The sequence below is a fragment of the Mytilus galloprovincialis genome, chromosome 4 (genome assembly GCF_965363235.1).
Source record: "Mytilus galloprovincialis chromosome 4, xbMytGall1.hap1.1, whole genome shotgun sequence".
Classification (NCBI taxonomy): Eukaryota; Metazoa; Mollusca; class Bivalvia; order Mytilida; family Mytilidae; genus Mytilus; species Mytilus galloprovincialis.
Genome location: NC_134841.1, coordinates 22,112,063 through 22,132,514, shown reverse-complemented (window position 1 = coordinate 22,132,514; position 20,452 = coordinate 22,112,063). Strand labels below are relative to the sequence as shown.

The 20,452-nt window shown below is 31.8% G+C and overlaps 1 protein-coding gene across 21 annotated transcripts in view; it reads left to right on the top strand.

Moving 5' to 3' along the window:
- Positions 1 to 20,452, top strand: part of LOC143071632 (protein unc-13 homolog B-like) — a 163,564-nt gene that overhangs the window by 28,220 nt on the left and 114,892 nt on the right. For all 21 annotated transcript variants that reach the window (XM_076246053.1, XM_076246061.1, XM_076246059.1 and 18 more), the window contains exons 3-5: positions 11,678 to 11,777; positions 16,593 to 16,710; positions 18,984 to 19,107. In XM_076246053.1, coding sequence (XP_076102168.1) covers positions 11,678 to 11,777; positions 16,593 to 16,710; positions 18,984 to 19,107 — 342 coding nt within the window. The remainder of the gene's footprint in view (positions 1 to 11,677; positions 11,778 to 16,592; positions 16,711 to 18,983; positions 19,108 to 20,452) is intronic.

Sequence of the window (20,452 nt, the reverse complement as noted above, 5' to 3'; positions counted from 1 at the left end):
AGAAGTTTCTGCTAAATGGATTTTTTTTTAGAAACTGTCTTCCTCAACTAAATGACAGAGTTTTAAAGTCACAAAATGGAAGGACATAATTAAAAGATAATGTGATAGGTTGAAAAGTAAAACATGTAGTCACAAATTGTTAATTTGGGGCCTTTACAGCTGACTATGTTGTATGGGCTTTGCTCATTAGGTTGTAATGTGGTATACATGTAGTTCTTACTTTCTGTGTCATTTGGCATGGGGTCTCATGTGGAGAGTTGTCTCAAAATGTAACCCTTATGGAGTCCATTTCACAAAAAAAAAGTAATGAACACAGTATACTTAAGATCAATCTAAGTCAAGGAAGTTTTTTTGTGAAACCAACTCCTGAACTTCAGATAAAAGATTAATTAAACTATGAAATATGTCCAGTAAGAAGTTAGATAAAACATCAAGAATTTAAAAGTAATTAAAGCAAAATTGAAGAATAAAAATTGCCATTACCAAGAAAAGTTTTTTTGACAATTGTGTATTCTCATACATGGCATAGATATAAACCATATTTCCATCAATACGATCAGCAATAGTTTGTTCTACATAGCTATTCTATTTAATGAATCAAAAGCCTTGTGATAATCAATAATGCACAATGCAAAGACTTCTTCTGATGTACACATACTGCTTGTTATTTACAGTTAAAAAAAATATTCCCAGTTAGGCCACACCAAATTGATTCCTTGTTCGACGGACCCGCCCGCACCTATTTTTTTCAAAACAGAATTTTTTTAATTTTTTTTATATTCCTGCTTCCCGCATCCGGAAATGTAATCTTGTCCATTTCCCGCACCGTTTTTTTTTGTAATTATTATAAAAAGATATCAACATTTGTTTTTAAAATCACAGTCTAACCTGTATATAACGATTTCAAACATAAAAGCACCCCACCACACTGTGTAAATATCTGTGAGAATATTTGTTTCAGTATGAAACCTATTAATTTATCCAAATGGGAGTGCTCCGATATGAATTTATAACAGCGGGATTACCTGTAAAGAACAAAAAATTGGTTTCTTTCCCCCTTACTTATATTCCCTATAAAAAAAAAAAAAATGTTCGTTGTTAGAATAAAGTACAAAGAACTTCTGAAGGATTTGCCTTCAACTGCAATTATATTGTATGCTGGTGAAACAAAATTATCCATAGCCGCTGCATGTTTATGCACCTGTCCTGATTGATTCAGGGGCCTGTCGTTCAGCAGTTATTGTTTGTTGATGTTGTACATTGGTATTTTCCCGTTTGGATATATAAATTAGATCGTTGGTTTTCCTGTTCGAATTGTGTACGCTAATAATTTTAGGGTCCTTTATAGCTTGCTGTTTGGTTTGTATCAAAGCCCTGTGTAAAAGGTCGTACTTTGACCTGTGTTTGTTATTGTCAGGTTGAGAACAACCCTCCCTCAGACGAGGGGTCATTTTACTGCTGTAGAAAAGAAAATAGAAATACCAAGGATTTGTATAGTTCTTCTATACAAAAACTTTGAAAACTTGTACTCATCATATTTTAAACAACTCTTTCTAAAAGAGGGGTCCACTTACATGACTTATTGTTAATAATATTAAACTGTTAAAGTAAATGTGTTAATAGTCCAGGAATATTACAAAATTCTTGGACATGTTTTGACCATTTAATACCAGATAGATATATAGTTCTTTGAGAAAATATGAGCCCTTTTGAACAATCAAATATATTATTACTTATATTGATCCCTCATAAAACATGTAAAAGGGATATTTATAACATTAAGGGGTTGCCCCCAAACTGATTATGACTTGGATGGAGAATTGTCTCATTGTCAGTCACATATACATAGACTAGATTTAATTATTTCTTGGTGAACAGGGAAAAAATACTTCAGAAATTAAAGAAATGTCAAAGTACAAGTGATAAATCAAGTTTTAATATTGTCAAAACCTACAATTTTATGTTTACAAAAAAAAATTATAATCGCTCGCCTTTACTTTTCAGGCTTCGCCTCAAAAATTTGCAAATTAAATATTTTTTTATTAAAATTTTGAAATCGCTCGCTCGCCCCAAATTTTGGAGTCCAAAAATCCGTAGAACAAGAAATTAAATTGGTGTGGCCTTACATGAGTTATATTATTACAGTTTTTTTATACGACCGCAAAAATTGAAATTTTTTTGGTCGTATATTGGTATCACGTTGGCGTCGTCGTCGTCCGAATACGTTTAGTTTTCACACTCTAACTTAAGTAAAAGTGAAAAGAAATCTATGAAATTTTAACACAAGGTTTATGACCACAAAAGAAAGGTTGGGATTGATTTTGGGAGTTTTGGTCCCAACATTTTAGGAATTAGGGGCCAAAAAGGGCCCAAATAAGCATTTTCTTGGTTTTCGCACTATAACTTTAGTTAAAGTAAAAAGAAATCAATGATATTTAAACACAAGGTTTATGACCACAAAAGGAAGGTTGGGATTGATTTTGGGAGTTTTGGTCCCAACAGTTTAGGAATAAAGGGACAAAAAGGGTGCCAAATAAGCATTATTCTTGGTTTTCGAACCTTAACTTTAGTATAAGTATTAAAATAGAAATCTATGAAATTTAAACACAAGGTTTATGACCATAAAAGGAAGGTTGGGTTTGATTTTGGGAGTTTTGGTCCCAACAGTTTAGGAATAAGGGGCCCAAAGGGTCCAAAATTGAACTTTGTTTGATTTCATCAAAAATTGAATAATTGGAGTTCTTTGATATGCCGAATCTAACTATGTATGTAGATTCTTAATTTTTGGTCCCGTTTTCAAATTGGTCTACATTAAGGTCCAAAGGGTCCAAAATTAAAGTTTGATTTTAACAAAAATTGAATCCTTGGGGTTCTTTGATATGCTGAATTTAAAAATGTACTTAGATTTTTGATTATTGGCCCAGTTTTCAAGTTGGTCCAAATCGGGGTCCAAAATTAAACTTTGTTTGATTTCATCAAAAATTGAATAATTGGGGTTCTTTGATTAGTTAGTTTAAACATATTTATTTATAGTGGATTGGGAAACAAGTTTTGCAACTTATATTAATCCCTTTCCACTTCGCGGGTGCGAGTGCTGCCTTGTAGCGGCATTAGCCTGCTCTTTTTCGAAATCTACAAGGGTGTCTTTATCGTGCAAGAGATATGGCTCTCTCTTAACATGGGTCAGCCATTTATCGTCCCCTTCCGACGGACTATCATCTTTTCCTCGAGACCATACGCGCAAATGGTGTCAAGGGAGAGCCAAAAATTCAGTTCCTGAAATATTCATCCCAGAGGGGAATCGAAACAGGAACCTTTGTGTTAATAGTCCGATGCACTAACCACTTCTTTGATATGCCAAATCTGACTGTGTATGTAGATTCTTAATTTTTGGTCCCGTTTTCAAATTGGTCTACATTAAAGTCCAAAGGGTCCAAAATTAAACTAAGTTTGATTTTAACAAAAATTGAATTCTTTGGCTTTTTTGATATGCTGAATCTAAACATGTACTTAGATTTTGGATTATAGGCCCAGTTTTCAAGTTTTCAAATCAGGATCCACAATTATTATATTAAGTATTGTGCAATAACAAGAAATTTTCAATTGCACAGTATTTAGCAATAGCAAGAAATCTTCAATTGCACAGTATTGTGCAATGGCAAGAAATTTTCAATTGCACAGTATTGCGCAATAGCAAGAAGTCTTCAATTGCACAGTATTGTGCAATAGAAAATATTTTCAATTGCACAGTATTGTGCAATAGCAAGAAATATCTAATTGCACAATATTGTACAATATCAAGAAATTTTCAATTGGAGTTATCTTTCTTTGTCCAGAATAGTAGTTGAATCAACTTAAATCATTGTTTTATACAATATACAATGTATATTCACTTTTACTACCAACTGATAAATTAAAACAATCTTTACCATTCAGTGATAACAAGCACTTTATTTTACATTTTAATATTTTATGATGTATTTAAATGAGTAGTTATTGTTGCAAACTCCATTAGAAATTTGAATTGAGATCAGTTTTTGAAAAAGGGAAAGGGGAATGTGAAAAAAAATGGAGGTGGGGGTTAAATTTTTCTCATTTCAGATTTCATAAATAGAAAGAAAATTTCTTCAAACATTTTTATGCCCCATCTACGATAGTAGAGGGGCATTATGTTTTCTGGTCTGTGCGTCCGTTCGTTCGTCCGTCCGTCCGTCCGTCCGTCCGTCTGTCCTGCTTCAGGTTAAAGTTTTTGGTCGAGGTAGTTTTTGATGAAGTTGAAGTCCAATCAACTTCAAACTTGGTACACATGTTCCCTATGATATGATCTTTCTAATTTTAATGCCAAATTAGAGATTTTACCCCAATTTCACGGTCCACTGAACATAGAAAATAATAGTGCGAGTGAGGTTAAAGTTTTTGGTCAAGGTAGTTTTTGATGAAGTTGAAGTCCAATCAACTTGAAACTTAGTACACATGTTCCTTATGATATGATCTTTCTAATTTTAAAGCCAAATTAAACTTTTGACCCCAATTTCACGGTCCACTGGACATAGAAAATGAAAGTGCATGTTTCAGGTTAAAGTTTTTGGTCAAGGTAGTTTTTGATGAAGTTGAAGTCCAATCAACTTGAAACTTAGTACACATGTTCCTTATGATATGATCTTTCTAATTTTAAAGCCAAATTAAACTTTTGACCCCAATTTCACGGTCCACTGGACATAGAAAATGAAAGTGCATGTTTCAGGTTAAAGTTTTTGGTCAAGGTAGTTTTTGATGAAGTTGAAGTCCAATCAACTTGAAACTTAGTACACATGTTCCTTATGATATGATCTTTCTAATTTTAAAGCCAAATTAAAGTTTTGACCCCAATTTCACGGTCCACTGAACATAGAAAATGAAAGTGCATGTTTCAGGTTAAAGTTTTTGGTCAAGGTAGTTTTTGATGAAGTTGAAGTCCAATCAACTTGAAACTTAGTACACATGTTCCTTATGATATGATCTTTCTAATTTTTATGCCTAATTATATTTTTTATCCAATTTCATGGTCCATTGAACATGGAAAATGATAGTGCGAGTGGGGCATCAGTGTACTTTGGACACATTCTTGTTTTGAGAGGATTAATATTCAACAGCATAGTGAATTGCTCAAAGGCAAAAAAAATATTTTAAGTTCATTAGACCACATTCATTCTGTGTCAGAAACCTATGCTGTGTCAACTATTTAATCACAATTCAAATTTAGAGCTGAATCTAGCTTGAATGTTGTGTCCATACTTGCCCCAACCGTTCAGGGTTCAACCTCTGTGGTCGTATAAAGCTGCGCCCTGCGGAGCATCTGGTTTGTACCTGGATTTATCAATGTTTGACTCATCACTGTTTAATTTGGATGCAAATGTATATACATGTATAAAAGAAGATGTGATATGATTACTCATGAGACAACTCTTTCCAAAACCCAATTGGCACTGAAATTAGCAACTATAGTACCATATACATGACCTTCAACGATGCATTTACGCCCAAGTATATCATCTATAAAATGACCTGAAATGACAAATGTAAAACAATTCAAATGAAAAACCTAAATGAATGTATATATCGACTGATGCCAGCTAAAATCTCATGAAATATAGTCACTATGTCGTATGACCCACCCTAAGTACTGGTTGAATTTTACTTCAATATCAGTTGTTAATAATTGAACTAAGCTAAAAAGTGAGATTTGGGAAAAGACCATTTAACCAGTAATTACATATTATTATATTTATATATAAGAAAAAATCAGATCGGATATAAGACATAATAACTTTAATTAACCTTAAGGATCAAATAAGATTTCATTTCAAGATGAAAATGCCCTGCAAAATGTATTTGATATTAGAGATTTGAAATGACCTTTTCTCACTGTGGAGACCCACATAATACCTGTAGTAATATTCCAGACTGATTGCTTCTTGTTGAGCACCTTGTTTTATTAGTCTAAGGCTAATTATATAGTATATTACATAACATCAGTTAGGATTGTATTACATGTATTATATTGCCAGACTTTGTCAGAGGATAGTTATGACATTTCAGATACATACAATTTTGTCAACAATTTGAAACGTTTTATCTTCATGTCCTGAGTGAATAAGGTCATTACCATGAAATTAAAAAGTATTATATGAACAAAACAGCTTTAATAGATCATGAATTTTCATGATATCAAATTCCTTCAGTTAAGTCTGAAACAACTACTTCTTTTTCAAATAAATTATTCATTTACTTTGATGGTATATAGTGATATTGAATGAGGCTAATTGTCCCACCAGTTCTCTTTTGGTATAAGTCTGATTATTGGAGGACATTGAAATGTCATTGGTATTGATGAAATAGTGGGGGACAATACAATACATCTAAAGTATTAATGAAAAGTAAACAAGAAAAATCATCAAGAACTCACTGGATATTTTTTATCTGTTATTGAATTACGATGTTGAGTAAACGATTGCATTGTCATCTATCACTAATCCAGACAATTGATATCATTTCCTTATTTTAATAAAAAATAAGAGTTTCTGTTAGGTTTAGGGTCTTTAAGTTGTAATGACTGGTTCCTGAATATATCAGTAGAAAAAAATGTGTGAGTTTTTTCAACTGGAATTGCTTAAAGTTTATTGAACTTTTGTAAACATGAACCAATCCTCCTAATTAGTTTTTGATTATCAATGTATTATTTTGTATTTGAAAGTTCAGTTCTGATTACCATATTTTGCTTTTTAACCGGATTTTTGTGTCAAAAATGTCGGTTATTGATTTGGGGATGTATGGCGGGCGGGCGGCAACCAAATGTTGTCCGTGCATTTACTCATGAAGCGTTCAACCAAACCTTTTAAAATTTTAATATGTTGTTACTGACAACAAAATGGAGGTCAAGTTCAATAATGACGATTTTGACTTTTACCGTTCAGGAGTTACGGTTCTTGAAAGTTTAAAAAATGTTGTGTCCGTGCATTTACTCATGAACCGTTCAACCAAACCTTTTAAAATTTTGATATGTTGTTACTTACAACAAAATGGAGGTCAAGTTCAATAATGACAATTTTGACTTTTACCGTTCAGGAGTTACGGTTCTTGAAAGTTTAAAAAATGTCGTGTCCGTGCATTTACTCATGAACCAGTCAACCAAACCTTTTAAAATTTTAATATGTTGTTACTGACAACAAAATGGAGGTCAAGTTCAATAATGACAATTTTGACTTTTACCGTTCAGGAGTTACGGTTGTTTGTCCTGCTAGAGGGTCATTTTCTATCTAGTTTATATGTTGTTATTGTTGACAACATGGAAGTCAAGTTTGATATTGATAATCATAAATTTTACCTATTAGGAGTTTTGGTCCTTGTAATATTGATAAATGCCAGAACACAAATAAATGTTAAAGAATCCGGTTTACTGTCATTTTGACAGCTCTTGTTTTTTTATATTCTTTCAAACATTCAATCAATACATTTATTGTAATGAAGACCATTGGATTGCTTCATTGTACATATAGATATATAGTGTATTTTTATTTCGATGATAATTTGAAAATGAATGTTTTTACTCGTAACATGCTTATAATAGCTTGGGCTCAAAATCAAATTAACAAGGCCTCATTGATCTTCAAAATGTACTCCTTTCGGCAATATTAAGGCCCCATATATCTTAATGTACTCCTTTTGGCAATATCAGAGGAATAGAAAACTTGATTTATACAGTCGAAGATTGTTGACAGGTTTTATCAGCAAAATAGGACTGAGTTTGTAAATCAGTTGATTCTGTATGGATATTGAAATGATAGTGAATCATTAGACCAATGTTATTCCAATTTTAATTTGTCCTTATTGATGATAAGAAAAATGGAATTCAAGTTTGAAAAAATGATTTTCACTTTTGACATTTGTAAGTTATGTGAAAATAAGAAGATATGGTACGATCGTAAATGAAACAACTCTCCCCAGAAACTAAATAAAATGACACAGAAGTTTTCAACTATAGATCAATGCACAGCCTCCAACAATAAGCAAAACAAATACCTCATAGTTAGCTATAAAAGGTCCAAAAATGACAAATGTAATACAAAAATACAAAAAAAAAACTGACAGTCTTATTTATTTACTAACTAATGAACAAAAATTAAATATGATATACTGCAGTACAGGTTCCTCACTTGGGACAGGATCATACAGATTGTGGTAGGGTTAAACAAGTTTGCAGGTGACCCACTCTCCTCTAACCTCGGACAGTGGTGTAACAGCACAGCATATATATAGAAAAATTATAAAAATCAGTTGGAACTCATCAGAGCAATGCATAGAAGAAAAACAAGTAACCAAAACAAGGACCAGACATTGCAGGGTATTTATACATCCCAACAACAACAAAATGATGGTCAAATTTAATATTGGCAATGTAATTTTTGGTTCTCTGGAGTAAAGCTCTTTGATAGTTTGAAAAAGACGATTTAAGTTGTTTTTCTGTGCAATAAGTTGAGAACTATTCTACCAATGCTGTTCAATCTTTAAAAAGTTGTTACTTTTAAAGTGGCCAAATGGAGGTCTATTTTCATTTCTTATGATAATTTTCACTTTCACCAGTGATGAGTTACAATGTATGCATATGGTCTTTCATTGTTGGATGTGATGCGAATAGATAAATATTGATACCTGAGAGTTGCAGTCATATTAAAAAGCCACTTGTTTTTAATTAGTACAAGTTAACCTTTTTTAGCATAGCACCCTTAGAATGTGTGACCAATTTATATTCACTGACATTTAGGTGCCATTAAAGACTAAATTTGATTTTTGGTCCGTGTGTAAAATCAAAATATAATACATGCACCTTATTTCCACTAATTTCAGCTTGCAAAATCTTTTTATGCCCCGTCTACGATAGTAGTAGGGGCATTATGTTTTCTGGTCTGTGCGTCCGTTCGTCCGTCTGTTCGTTCGTCCGTTCGTCCGTCTGTCCCATGTCAGGTTAAAGTTTTTGGTCAAGGTAGTTTTTGATGAAGTTGAAGTCCAATCAACTTGAAACTTAGTACACATGTTCCTTATGATATGATCTTTCTAATTTAAATGCCAAATTAGAGTTTTGACCCCAATTTTACGGTTCACTGATAGAAAATGATAGTGCAAATTTCAGGTTAAAGTTTTTGGCTTCAGGTTAAAGTTTTTGGTCAAGGTAGTTTTTGATGAAGTTGAAGTCCAATCAACTTGAAACTTAGTATACATGTGCCCTATGATATGATCTTTCTAATTTAAATGCCAAATTAGAGTTTTGACCCCAATTTTACGGTTCACTGAACATAGAAAATGATAGTGCAAATTTCAGGTTAAAGTTTTTGGCTTCAGGTTAAAGTTTTTGGTCAAGGTAGTTTTTGATGAAGTTGAAGTCCAATCAACTTGAAACTTAGTATACATGTGCCCTATGATATGATCTTTCTAATTTAAATGCCAAATTAGAGTTTTGACCCCAATTTTACGGTTCACTGAACATAGAAAATGATAGTGCAAATTTCAGGTTAAAGTTTTTGGTCAAGGTAGTTTTTGATGAAGTTGAAGTCCAATCAACTTGAAACTTAGTATACATGTGCCCTATGATATGATCTTTCTAATTTAAATGCCAAATTAGAGTTTTGACCCCAATTTTACGGTTCACTGAACATAGAAAATGATAGTGCAAATTTCAGCTTAAAGTTTTTGGCTTCAGGTTAAAGTTTTTGGTCAAGGTAGTTTTTGATGAAGTTGAAGTCCAATCAACTTGAAACTTAGTATACATGTGCCCTATGATATGATCTTTCTAATTTAAATGCCAAATTAGAGTTTTGACCCCAATTTTACGGTTCACTGAACATAGAAAATGATAGTGCAAATTTCAGGTTAAAGTTTTTGGTCAAGGTAGTTTTTGATAAAGTAGAAGTCCAATCAACTTGAAACTTAGTATACATGTTCCCTTTGATAAGATCATTCTAATTTTAATGCCAAATTAGAGAATTTATTCCAATTTCACAGTCCTTTAAACATAGAAAATGATAGTGTGAGTGGGGCATCCGTGTACTGTGGACACATTCTTGTTGATATAAATTTGAGTTTAAACGATACGATTATATACAATACCTATAAATTCCTGAAGGAATGTAGGTTTTATATTCATAGTTAATCATTAGATGTCATAGACATCTGTTCCAGTAAAACTCTCTGATTATCTAGCTCCTGGTAAAGTTTCTGTTACTGCCATATATACAGAGAAAAATTTAATTTCTCTATCTAGAACAGCTAGGCAATCTAGATGAACAAAAATTGATTGCATTAAATGGAATCTTGGTTGATGAATAGTTTTGCTATATTTCATTAGGAGTTTATGTCGCACAGCAGGGACAACCATTTTTCTAATTTTCCAATTTTGGTCAAATTATCCCCTATTGTGTAAATATCGGCTTGGAGATAATAGATAAAAATGGATAAAAGATTCACGTTTTTTTACTTAATTTGTGAGTTCTTGATGTGTTGAAATGTGTGACAAATTGTATAGAACAAAATCTTGAAATACAATGAGATCAAATTTAATCTCTTCTCCTTTTATCAGCTTTTAAATTGCAGGAAATGTAAATAATTTGATAGTGAAAATTCAAGATAGGTTGCTTTGAGGACAACTTCATTTAAGAAATGATTAATGAATATGTGGAAGCCCTATAAGAAAACCTTGTACATAAATGGATCAAGGCATGTATGAACTCTATAAGTAAAGCTTAGCACAAATTGTAAAAAAAGGGCTCAGTTGAGAGCATGAAGGACACAACACCCTTCTATTTTGGGCTAAAGAGATTATTGACAATAAGTGCATCAAGTCATGTAGGAAGGTTTACAACCTTAGTGTATTTAGATATAAATATAGTTGTAACCGGGAGATTCTTATAGGAAAAGATCGTTACTGAAATACATGTTCTCTAATTTTTGTGCTATTTTCACATTTCTTGACCAGTGTGAGAAAAATATTTCTCCTCACTAGTGAAAAATCTGTTCTCGGCAAATGATTTGTTGAAATTTAATTGTGACGTTGAATTTTCTTGTTTTCTTTTGAATTTTCTTATTGTGACGTCATGAAAACGGTGACCATGCCTGATGACGTCACATCAAAAATACACAACATTCCTCAAATCTTTGAAAAGGAAGGATAAAAATCATTAGAGAAACAGATTCCACCACTGTAACTTGTGTATTACAATATTTCTCCACTCTCAACAGTTAAATTTTAATTATTTAAAAAGCTCAGCAAACCTCGCTCTTTAAATATTAAAATTTAACTGTCTCGAGTGGAGAAATATTGTAATACACTTGCAGCAGTTGTGGAATCTATATTTCTTATCCCTAGCATTATGCATGTAGTTTAATATCACTTTGAACCCTCATTTGTCGGTTTGTCCAAAACATTTTGATGATAATTTTAGTATCCTTTCCTTGTAAGGATTGAAACTGATGCAGACAAAAAATAAAGCTTATTTTGGTGTCAAAAGTGTCAGAGGTCAACTAGTAATGATGACATTTAACTCCTAAACATCTAAAGAACAAGTTCTGCATTATGTTCATTAAAAAAATGTATTTAATGTCAAGGATGAAAAAGGATGTTAATATGTTATTTTTTATTATTTTTCAGAGCGTTTCAACACATATGTAACCTTAAAATTACAAAATGTCAAGTCAACCACAATTCAAGTAAAGGGCAATAACCCATGCTGGGAGCAGGATTTCATGTTGTAAGTAACTTGATATAATGAAAAAAGAAGATGTGGTATGAGTGCCAATGAGACAACACTCCATTCAAGTCACAATGTATAGTTTACAATTATAGGTCAAACTCAAAGTGCTGCCTTCAACACAGAGCCTCTACAACTACAAGGCCCATATTTGTTTTACCGTACTTTTATATTATTGATCTTTTTTATAGTGATTGAAGGTGAAAGTCTTTGCAGTGCATTCTATTGAAATATATATAAGACAATATAAATTTGTGGAGTTGTCTTATGAATCACCAGTACTTGGACTGTTTTATTGTGACTGTGACATTAAGCACTAGTATCACTGGGAACTGGTACATGTACATCCACCAATTTTTCTACCTTTTTAGAACCAGTTTTAGTCTGTAATAAATCAAACTTAACAAATGTCATTTAAAGCAGATGTTTTTCTTTCTTGAATCCATTAAAACTTAATAGTAGTTTATTCCAAGAAAGAATTATTGATTTATCAGTTATATTTCTGTATTCAGTAAATAAGAGGATATTTGCTGAAAGTACTTTGTTCTTATCACTATATTAAGAAAGCACCTGCTTACTATCAATTTAAATTCTATAATCGCAATGTCTATATATATAATTCATGGTTTTAGCTAGTAATATTATTTCATAATTCAGTAACTTTGGTAACATTGCTTTTAATTTCAAATTATTTGAATTGGTTTAAGATGTTCTGTTATATTTTATCTCATAAAAATATTATTAGACCACTTTGATTTAAATTTAGGCTGTGAAGGGTTTTACAAGATTTACCTCCATCAGGAGGATTGTATAAGGACCAAAACCGTGAAGAACTATATAACCAAAACCTTCAAATGCAATTATAAATCCAACCCATCAAATTCTAAAAATTACGTTTGATTAAAGGGGCACTAGCTGTCAAATTCAGGGTCACCGATTTGACTCAAATTCTCATATTTGATTTATAACAATGTAAAACATTTATCCAAACTATCAAAAGTCTAAAATAAACAGAGCATGGGGTAGATAATATATAGGTTCGTTTCGTGTGTATTTTAGTCCAGACGTCATCTAATTACCTATCGATTTGACCTCAGATGACCATACATGTATAAGCGATGTAAACATAAATAAAGATATGAATAGATTAAACCAACACGTGCAATTGGATTTTTATAGGTCTGTTTGATTTTATTTATTAGATTAAAAATAGATGTTTCTCATTGTTTTTAACGGTATAAGAATGATTTTATGTGCATTGAATTAGTAATCAAATGATTTACCGTAGTTTCACTTTCATTGTTGACATTCTTTTTCTTTAAATAACCAGTACACGTACAATGCATGCGTTGTCAATCTCTAGCTAGGGGTTAAATTGAAGTTCACATGAATACGAATTTAAAGAGGTTGACTCATTCACTTGCAAGTGAATTACATGTACTAATTATCAATGTTTCTTAGCGTAATTTGACAAAATTGAACCTTTTTGGCTGCAAAAAGTGAATTGTTATTTCACTATTTCACTTTCATTATTGATTGAACAGAAAAAAATCAAACTTTAGATTTTTTATATATCTTGTAGCTAGTGCCCCTTTAAGAACCCTTAGTTTACAAAAAATTGCAATTAATGGGGGTAAAAAATTTGCACACTAAATAAATCCTCATTCTTAAAAAAATATGCTTTGAGGGTATCATCAAGCACTTTGAATTGCAGAACTATCCCTCTACTGTCTACAAACAAACACCACTTGAAGCCCAAAAAAGTAGGTTAGCCAAGTAGAAATGTTCCATTATGAATTATATTTTGTTTAACTTCTCACTGCATATTTGCATACAAAAGATAGGCAATAGAAGAGAAAACTATATATAGGGCAATTTTCCTTTCAGAGGTTCATGATCAAACAAGTAGATCACATGAATATGATAAAATCAACTGTTCATTTAACACCTTTCTTAAGTAACAGATCATACATAATGTCATTTATATTGTCTGTGTTGATAGTTTCATTATATTGTCACAATGAACAAGCTAGACACCAGAGGTATCAAGCTATAAAAAGTCATCATGTCCTCCTCAAAATCAGCTGATCATTTCCATGGTAACGATACAATGTTTATAGCACTCTCTGAATGTTTTGATTTACCATATATGAGTATTATATGGAAATTAGTCTCAACATTTATTGGCTGATGATTTAACAATAAAAACAAAGATTGCTCTCAGCTTCCTTGAGTAAAGTGCAATGTGTAGAATGGCAAACACTTAAATGGCAACATTGAGTCTATACAGGTATTATGTTATATGATAACTGTCAAAAATAAGAAAAAATTAACCTGAGGAATAGATAGAAGAAATGAATATAGAATTTAAATGCTTTATTAAGACTTCATCAAAACCTGATACTAGGCAAATCCATCAAGGTTTCAATTTTACACTTTAGTAAAGGTACGTAGACCTAGGCCATTCAAGGTAACAGGTTAAGATCACCTCTTTTTTTTTTCCTGAAAATGTGTTTCTATTTAATTATACCCCCGCTTTGAAAAAAGGGGGGTTTACTGTTTTACCTCTGTCTGTCCGTCAGTCCATCAGTCTGTCAGTCTGTCTGTCCCATGAATATTTTTCATCGCATTTTTTTCAGGAAGTACAATATAAGGATTTCTGAAATTTGGTTTCAGGGTTTATATAAGTCTGCTATACCGTTTGATGCCTTTTCAGATTCATCACTGGACAACTTCCTGTTTACCGAACACTTGTATTATTTTACACATGATAACCAAGTTGAAAATTTTCGACACATTTTTCTCAGGAACTACAATACAAGGATTTCTGAAATTTGGTTTCAAGGTTTATATAAGTATGCTATACTGTGTGATGTATTTTTAGATTTATAACTCAACAACTTCTTGTTTACCGAACACATGTACTATTTTACACATGACATGCATGATAACCAAGTTGAAAATTTTCATCACATTTTTCTCAGGAACTACAATACAAGGATTTCTGAAATTTGGTTTCAGGATTTATACAAGTCAGCTATACCGTGTGATGTGTTTTTAGATTCATCACTCAACATCTTCCTGTTTACCGAACACTTGCATATTTTTACACTATTAAAATTATCCACTTGCAGCGGGGGTATCATCAGTGAGCAGTAGCTAGCAGTTTTACTTGTTTAGACCTATACCGCCTTCTAACTATGAACATGTATTATATACCATACATACTGTAGCTGAGAAATTTCACTGATTTGTTTTGACTAGAAAACAAATATAGATATTCATCACTTTGTGAGAAAACTATACACGCTATTATGTACTAAGTAGGAAATCTACTTTTAGTGTTCAGTCATTATGCCGTCCTGGGGGACACCTTTCTCCGCAATAAAAACAATGCAATAAAGACTGAATGAATTGATCATATGGTGTGATTCTGTGCTGTGAATTGAGAAACTTCTACCATGGTATTTGTTGATTAATGATGGTAACAATTGTGTGAAAAATGGCTAATATAAAATCGTAATTCATTAATGGTAGTCAATTATCATTTTCAATCAGTTAGAGCTGTTCTGTTTTAAATTGATGATGCACAAGTTGCAAATAATGAATAGCAGTTTTGTTAACTCTTGTTTTTATGCATTTTAATTAAATGATTTTTTAGATGTTTATCGTAATTTTCTATTAACTCTCTGACTTGATTGCTCATTGATGTTTTCAGGAGGGAATTGTTTTTCGAAATAAGGTTAATAAAAGTGGTGCTTTGTTTTGAATGTGGAAATCAAATCAAGGTCATTCATTAAAATAGATCAAGGTCATTTATTAAAAATTCCTCTCATTGAAAGATGAAATGAGATGCTTGGTACGGCCCCCCTTGGCATATGATATTTATGAATATAATAGCAACCCAACAACACAAAAAAAAAACCAAATGTGACAACTATAGATTACAGATGTACAGCATGGTCTTGAACATAAGATAAGGGTCTATAACATACAGTTTTGGTAACCACTAAAATGAATTGATTTTATTATCACCTGCTACGGTACAGAAATTTAAGAAAAAATAAATTTTCCTTCCATTGATTTTCTGTTAAAATCATTGGAGTCGCTGCCTTTCATTTTCAGTAAGATTAGATTTAGAACATTGTCTTTACTGTATAGAACATACTTGCTTTCCATTTGAACTTGAAGCAAGTAAACATTTTTAAAATTTTTTTAAAATAATTAAAAGTAGACCCTGCTGTTTTCTGTAGGTAAAAAAAAATGCTGTTGTAGGTTCAAAAGTGAGCTTAAAACTTCTAATGTCTTTGACTTGAGGTAATTTTTCTTTACACAGATCTTTTTCATAGATTTACATATGTACATACTCTTCTGTGATATGGACAACTTCTAATAGACTCAAACTGCTATGTAAAGTATATTATTTCTGTAGAGTTTACTAGTTCTGTCAGTTGACAATTCTTTCCCTTTATTAGAATAACAATAGACGGAGAGAAGAATGAGTCTGAAAATAGCACTTCAATCTATAATACTATTATAACCACACAGATACAAAATGATAATATGTCAAAATATAATGATACATGTACAACATGACAACTGAAGTATTATAAGTGTAAAATCATTGACTGATATTGTCAAGTACTCCAATACAGTTATTCCTAATTAGACACATACGTATATGCATGACAATTTCCCACTCCTCAGAGTAAATTTTAGATTTACAACTGAATGATCAATTGAGCAACACAGTAACTGGTAGACCAAGATATTTTACTTTAACCTCTGTATGATCCTGATGTATTTCTGTTACAGTGAAACCATGAGGTTGGACTCTGGGTTGGTGATAGAAGTTTGGAACAAAGGGATGCTTTGGGATAAACTGTTAGGGTTACACTGGCTGCCACTTGGTAAAGTCAGACACTCAAATACGGTTTGTATTTATTGTGGTTAGAATTGTTTTGTCCATTACCTGTAGCAGGAGATTCAAAGCAGAGTGTATACTGCACAAGTTTCTAGAAACATGATTTCTGATATATTTACAAGAATAATATTCTTAGTACTTCAAACTTCAGAAAATATAGGAATATAGTTTCTCTTATGGTTGGGGCCTGTTATCTAACTCCCACGTGAATAGATATTTTTCGTATCACACCGTACGGAGTGTGATATGAAAAAGTGATATCAAAATTACGTTAATTTGATTGGCTTATCTCGTAAATTTCCAATATTTTCATTGGCCGTTGATCAGGTCATTATTCACTGGAAAAGTTCATGCCGGGACTACTTTTTTCTTGACAACTGATTGTTTACTTCCGGTTTTCGCGATTTTCGTCTGCTTTATCGTCTGCATTATCTAATATAAATCTTATCATGGACGAAGAAATAAAGAAAGGAACCCGTGCACTCGTTATGAAACCTATAAAAATATAAAAAAAAGATATATCTGGGAGTCAATGGAACAGTATTCTGTTCACACAAGAACATACAACACAATAAAATAAAACCATATTAGTTCAAAAAGTATACAGATCAGTACATGTTGCAAAGAAAAACGGCCGTAGCAACACAACTCGCAACAAATAGGCCACGCACATACAACTTTTTGCCATAAGAGAAATAGGTTTAACAACTTGTGAGAATTAGATATCGCTTGATATCAACTCGAGTTATTTAATTTCAATAATAATAAACTCGCCATAGGCTCGTTTATTATTATTGAAATTAAATAACTCGAGTTGATAGGCGAGTTTATTATTATTGAAATTAAATAACTCGAGTTGATATCAAGCGATATCTAATTCTCACTCATTATGAAACCTATAAGTAGCATTACCTGAAAAAGACTTCCAGTAAATATAACAATATTTAGGAAAGATTTAATTAATACAGTGATACATATATGAAACATTGGCAAATCTTCGGATGTCTACGCCCATTTGAATAAGAGTTTTATCATTTAAATACAAAATATAAAATGTTTGAAAATTATATCCCAGTGTTAGTTGAAGTGTGAAGATATGAATCCTGACAGAATTTTGTGACACACTTTCACATAATCTCACTCACACACATACTGTTGAACCTCCTATTTCATTTTTTCGCCTGATTGATTTTCAGGGTTAACTTGTCATGGCATGCACTTTATCAAATGGAAAAACTACAGTTCACATTTGTATAAGTTTTCCTTCTTTACCTCGAGCTCTGATCTGCCAGAATGAAATAAATTTCTCAGAATATTCACCATAATGGAACCCCAATAATTCAGGCAATTCCTATAATCAACATGCTTTCCTTGTTGAAACTAGTTAAACATGAAATTAATATTTTCTTGAAAAATTACATCTAAATACAAAAAAGTGTGCTTTATTATACTCATCTAAAAATTGTTAGAATTAATTGTAAGAAATATTTGAACTATATTCCTGTGAAAGATTTTGTCTGATTATAGAGTTTAATGCATTATTGATGTAGAATGTATACAATACCAATGATTCAGCATTTTATCTCCTAATTAATGTTTTATTTGATTAAGACTCCTATACTTTGATAAATATGATAATTGCATGTAGCTTCTGAGCTTCAGATTGTACTGTAGAAGGATACAGAATAGATTGTATAAGATTTAACAGACCAGTTTGTATAAGATTTAACAGAATAGTTATATAAGATTTTAACGTAATTTTGTTAATTGACCAAGTTGCATACTGATGTCTCTTTAAACAACCCACTTATTGCCTTGCAAAAAGACATTTATAACTGCCATATAAAATATTTCCATGAAAGAATCTTAATTTTGGTGTTTCAAAAAAATATCTAAATGACCTATATATTCATTGTCTCCAAGTTGTATTAATTTCTGTATTACAAGTCTGGCTCAGTGAAATGATGGAGCGATGTGTGAATGTACATTGTATTTGTTGTCCGTTTCTCATGGGATCACAATGTCTTCTCTGACATTTTGTCTTGTTTGTGACAATTCTGTGAAAGCTTAGCCTTAGGTGTTCCGTTTCTAGCATTGGTAGCATCAATAATGGTTAAAATTTGTGACTAGGTCACAGAGGTGAGATGTGTCTCTGTATTTACAGTTTATTAACACATTTGTTTTATCAAATTTATATAATAGCAAGATTATCTAGTATAAATCTATGAACAAATGATGTATACACATGTATGTTGGTATATAAATATGACTATCCATTGTAGGAAGGAGACGGACAGTGGTTGTCTTTAGACAGTGAAATTATTATGCACAATGGAGAGGTTCGAGGAACACGATACCCTACAGGCCACAGTATACTTATAGATGCAAGATTTGAATTACCTAATGGTAAATATTACATAAAAGCCTTATCAATATGTCGGCCTTCTTCACATTCTTGCTATTTCACTTTCAGTATGGAATAAATATCAGGCACTCTAACTCTATATTATATACTTAAATTGCATGATTTAAACTTCCGAATGTTAGTTATAAAAACAGCTACTGTTAAATCTTACTAGTATAACACATGTAGTTACACAAATTACCAATTACTTTTGTTATATCTGGACCCTGTCCCCTTGTTCAATAGGATTCGGTTTCACCTTATGTGTTCAAAATAGTTCAGAAGATGTGGTATGAGTTCCAATTAGACAACTCTCCATCCAAGTTACAATTTGTAAAAGTAAACCATTATAGGTCGAAGCTATAAAGTGCCCCAATCTATGTACACTACCAAAAAAAATCAGTCTGAATAAAAATTTGAAAAAATCATCACATTTAGATTATAGAAAAAAACCCACACTTATTTGTTTTCAGTTTAGATTTGAAATGATGATGAATTGTAACAAAAGTCTGTTTCATTTCAAATAAAAGATTTTAGATTTATTACAATAAAATCTATTGTTGATGAAGCCTGGTTGAGATATAAATCTACAAATGTGACATTTTTATATATCATTTGATGGCTTACTAATGTAAATATCAATTTAAGGTCAGATTCGATATAAAATGCAGAAAAAGTCCTCAGGCTGAAGTTTCCAACAGTATTTAAATCCTCAATACTGTTTTGATTAGAGTAACATTTGTTGTATATTGTATGATAACTCGTATAATAGTTTTGATAGCTTAAGGTCATAGAAATAAATATGCTTTGAATGTAACCCAATACTACTTTTATTGGATCGAACTTTGGACATGGTATAGATTGATGTAGTATCAGTACATAGAGTGTTTGGAGAAATAAATTCTTCTCAAGAAGCCTCTTGGAGCAATTTAAAAAATAATAAGACAATATTTAAAATGTAAATATTTAATCAAGAGATTATTCAGTAATCGGTGTGGAGATTGAATTTTAATTCAGCAGTTTTTATACGACCGCAAATTTTGAAAAAATTTTCGTCGTATATTGCTATCACGTTGGCGTCGGCGTCGTCGTCGTCGTCGTCGTCGTCGTCCGGCGTCCGAATACTTTTAGTTTTCGCACTCTAACTTTAGTAAAAGTGAATGGAAATCTATGAAATTTTAACACAAGGTTTATGACCACAAAAGGAAGGTTGGTATTGATTTTGGGAGTTTTGGTCCCAACATTTTAGGAATTAGGGGCCAAAAAGGGCCCAAATAAGCATTTTCTTGGTTTTCGCACTATAACTTTAGTTTAAGTTAATAGAAATCTATGAAATTTTGACACAAG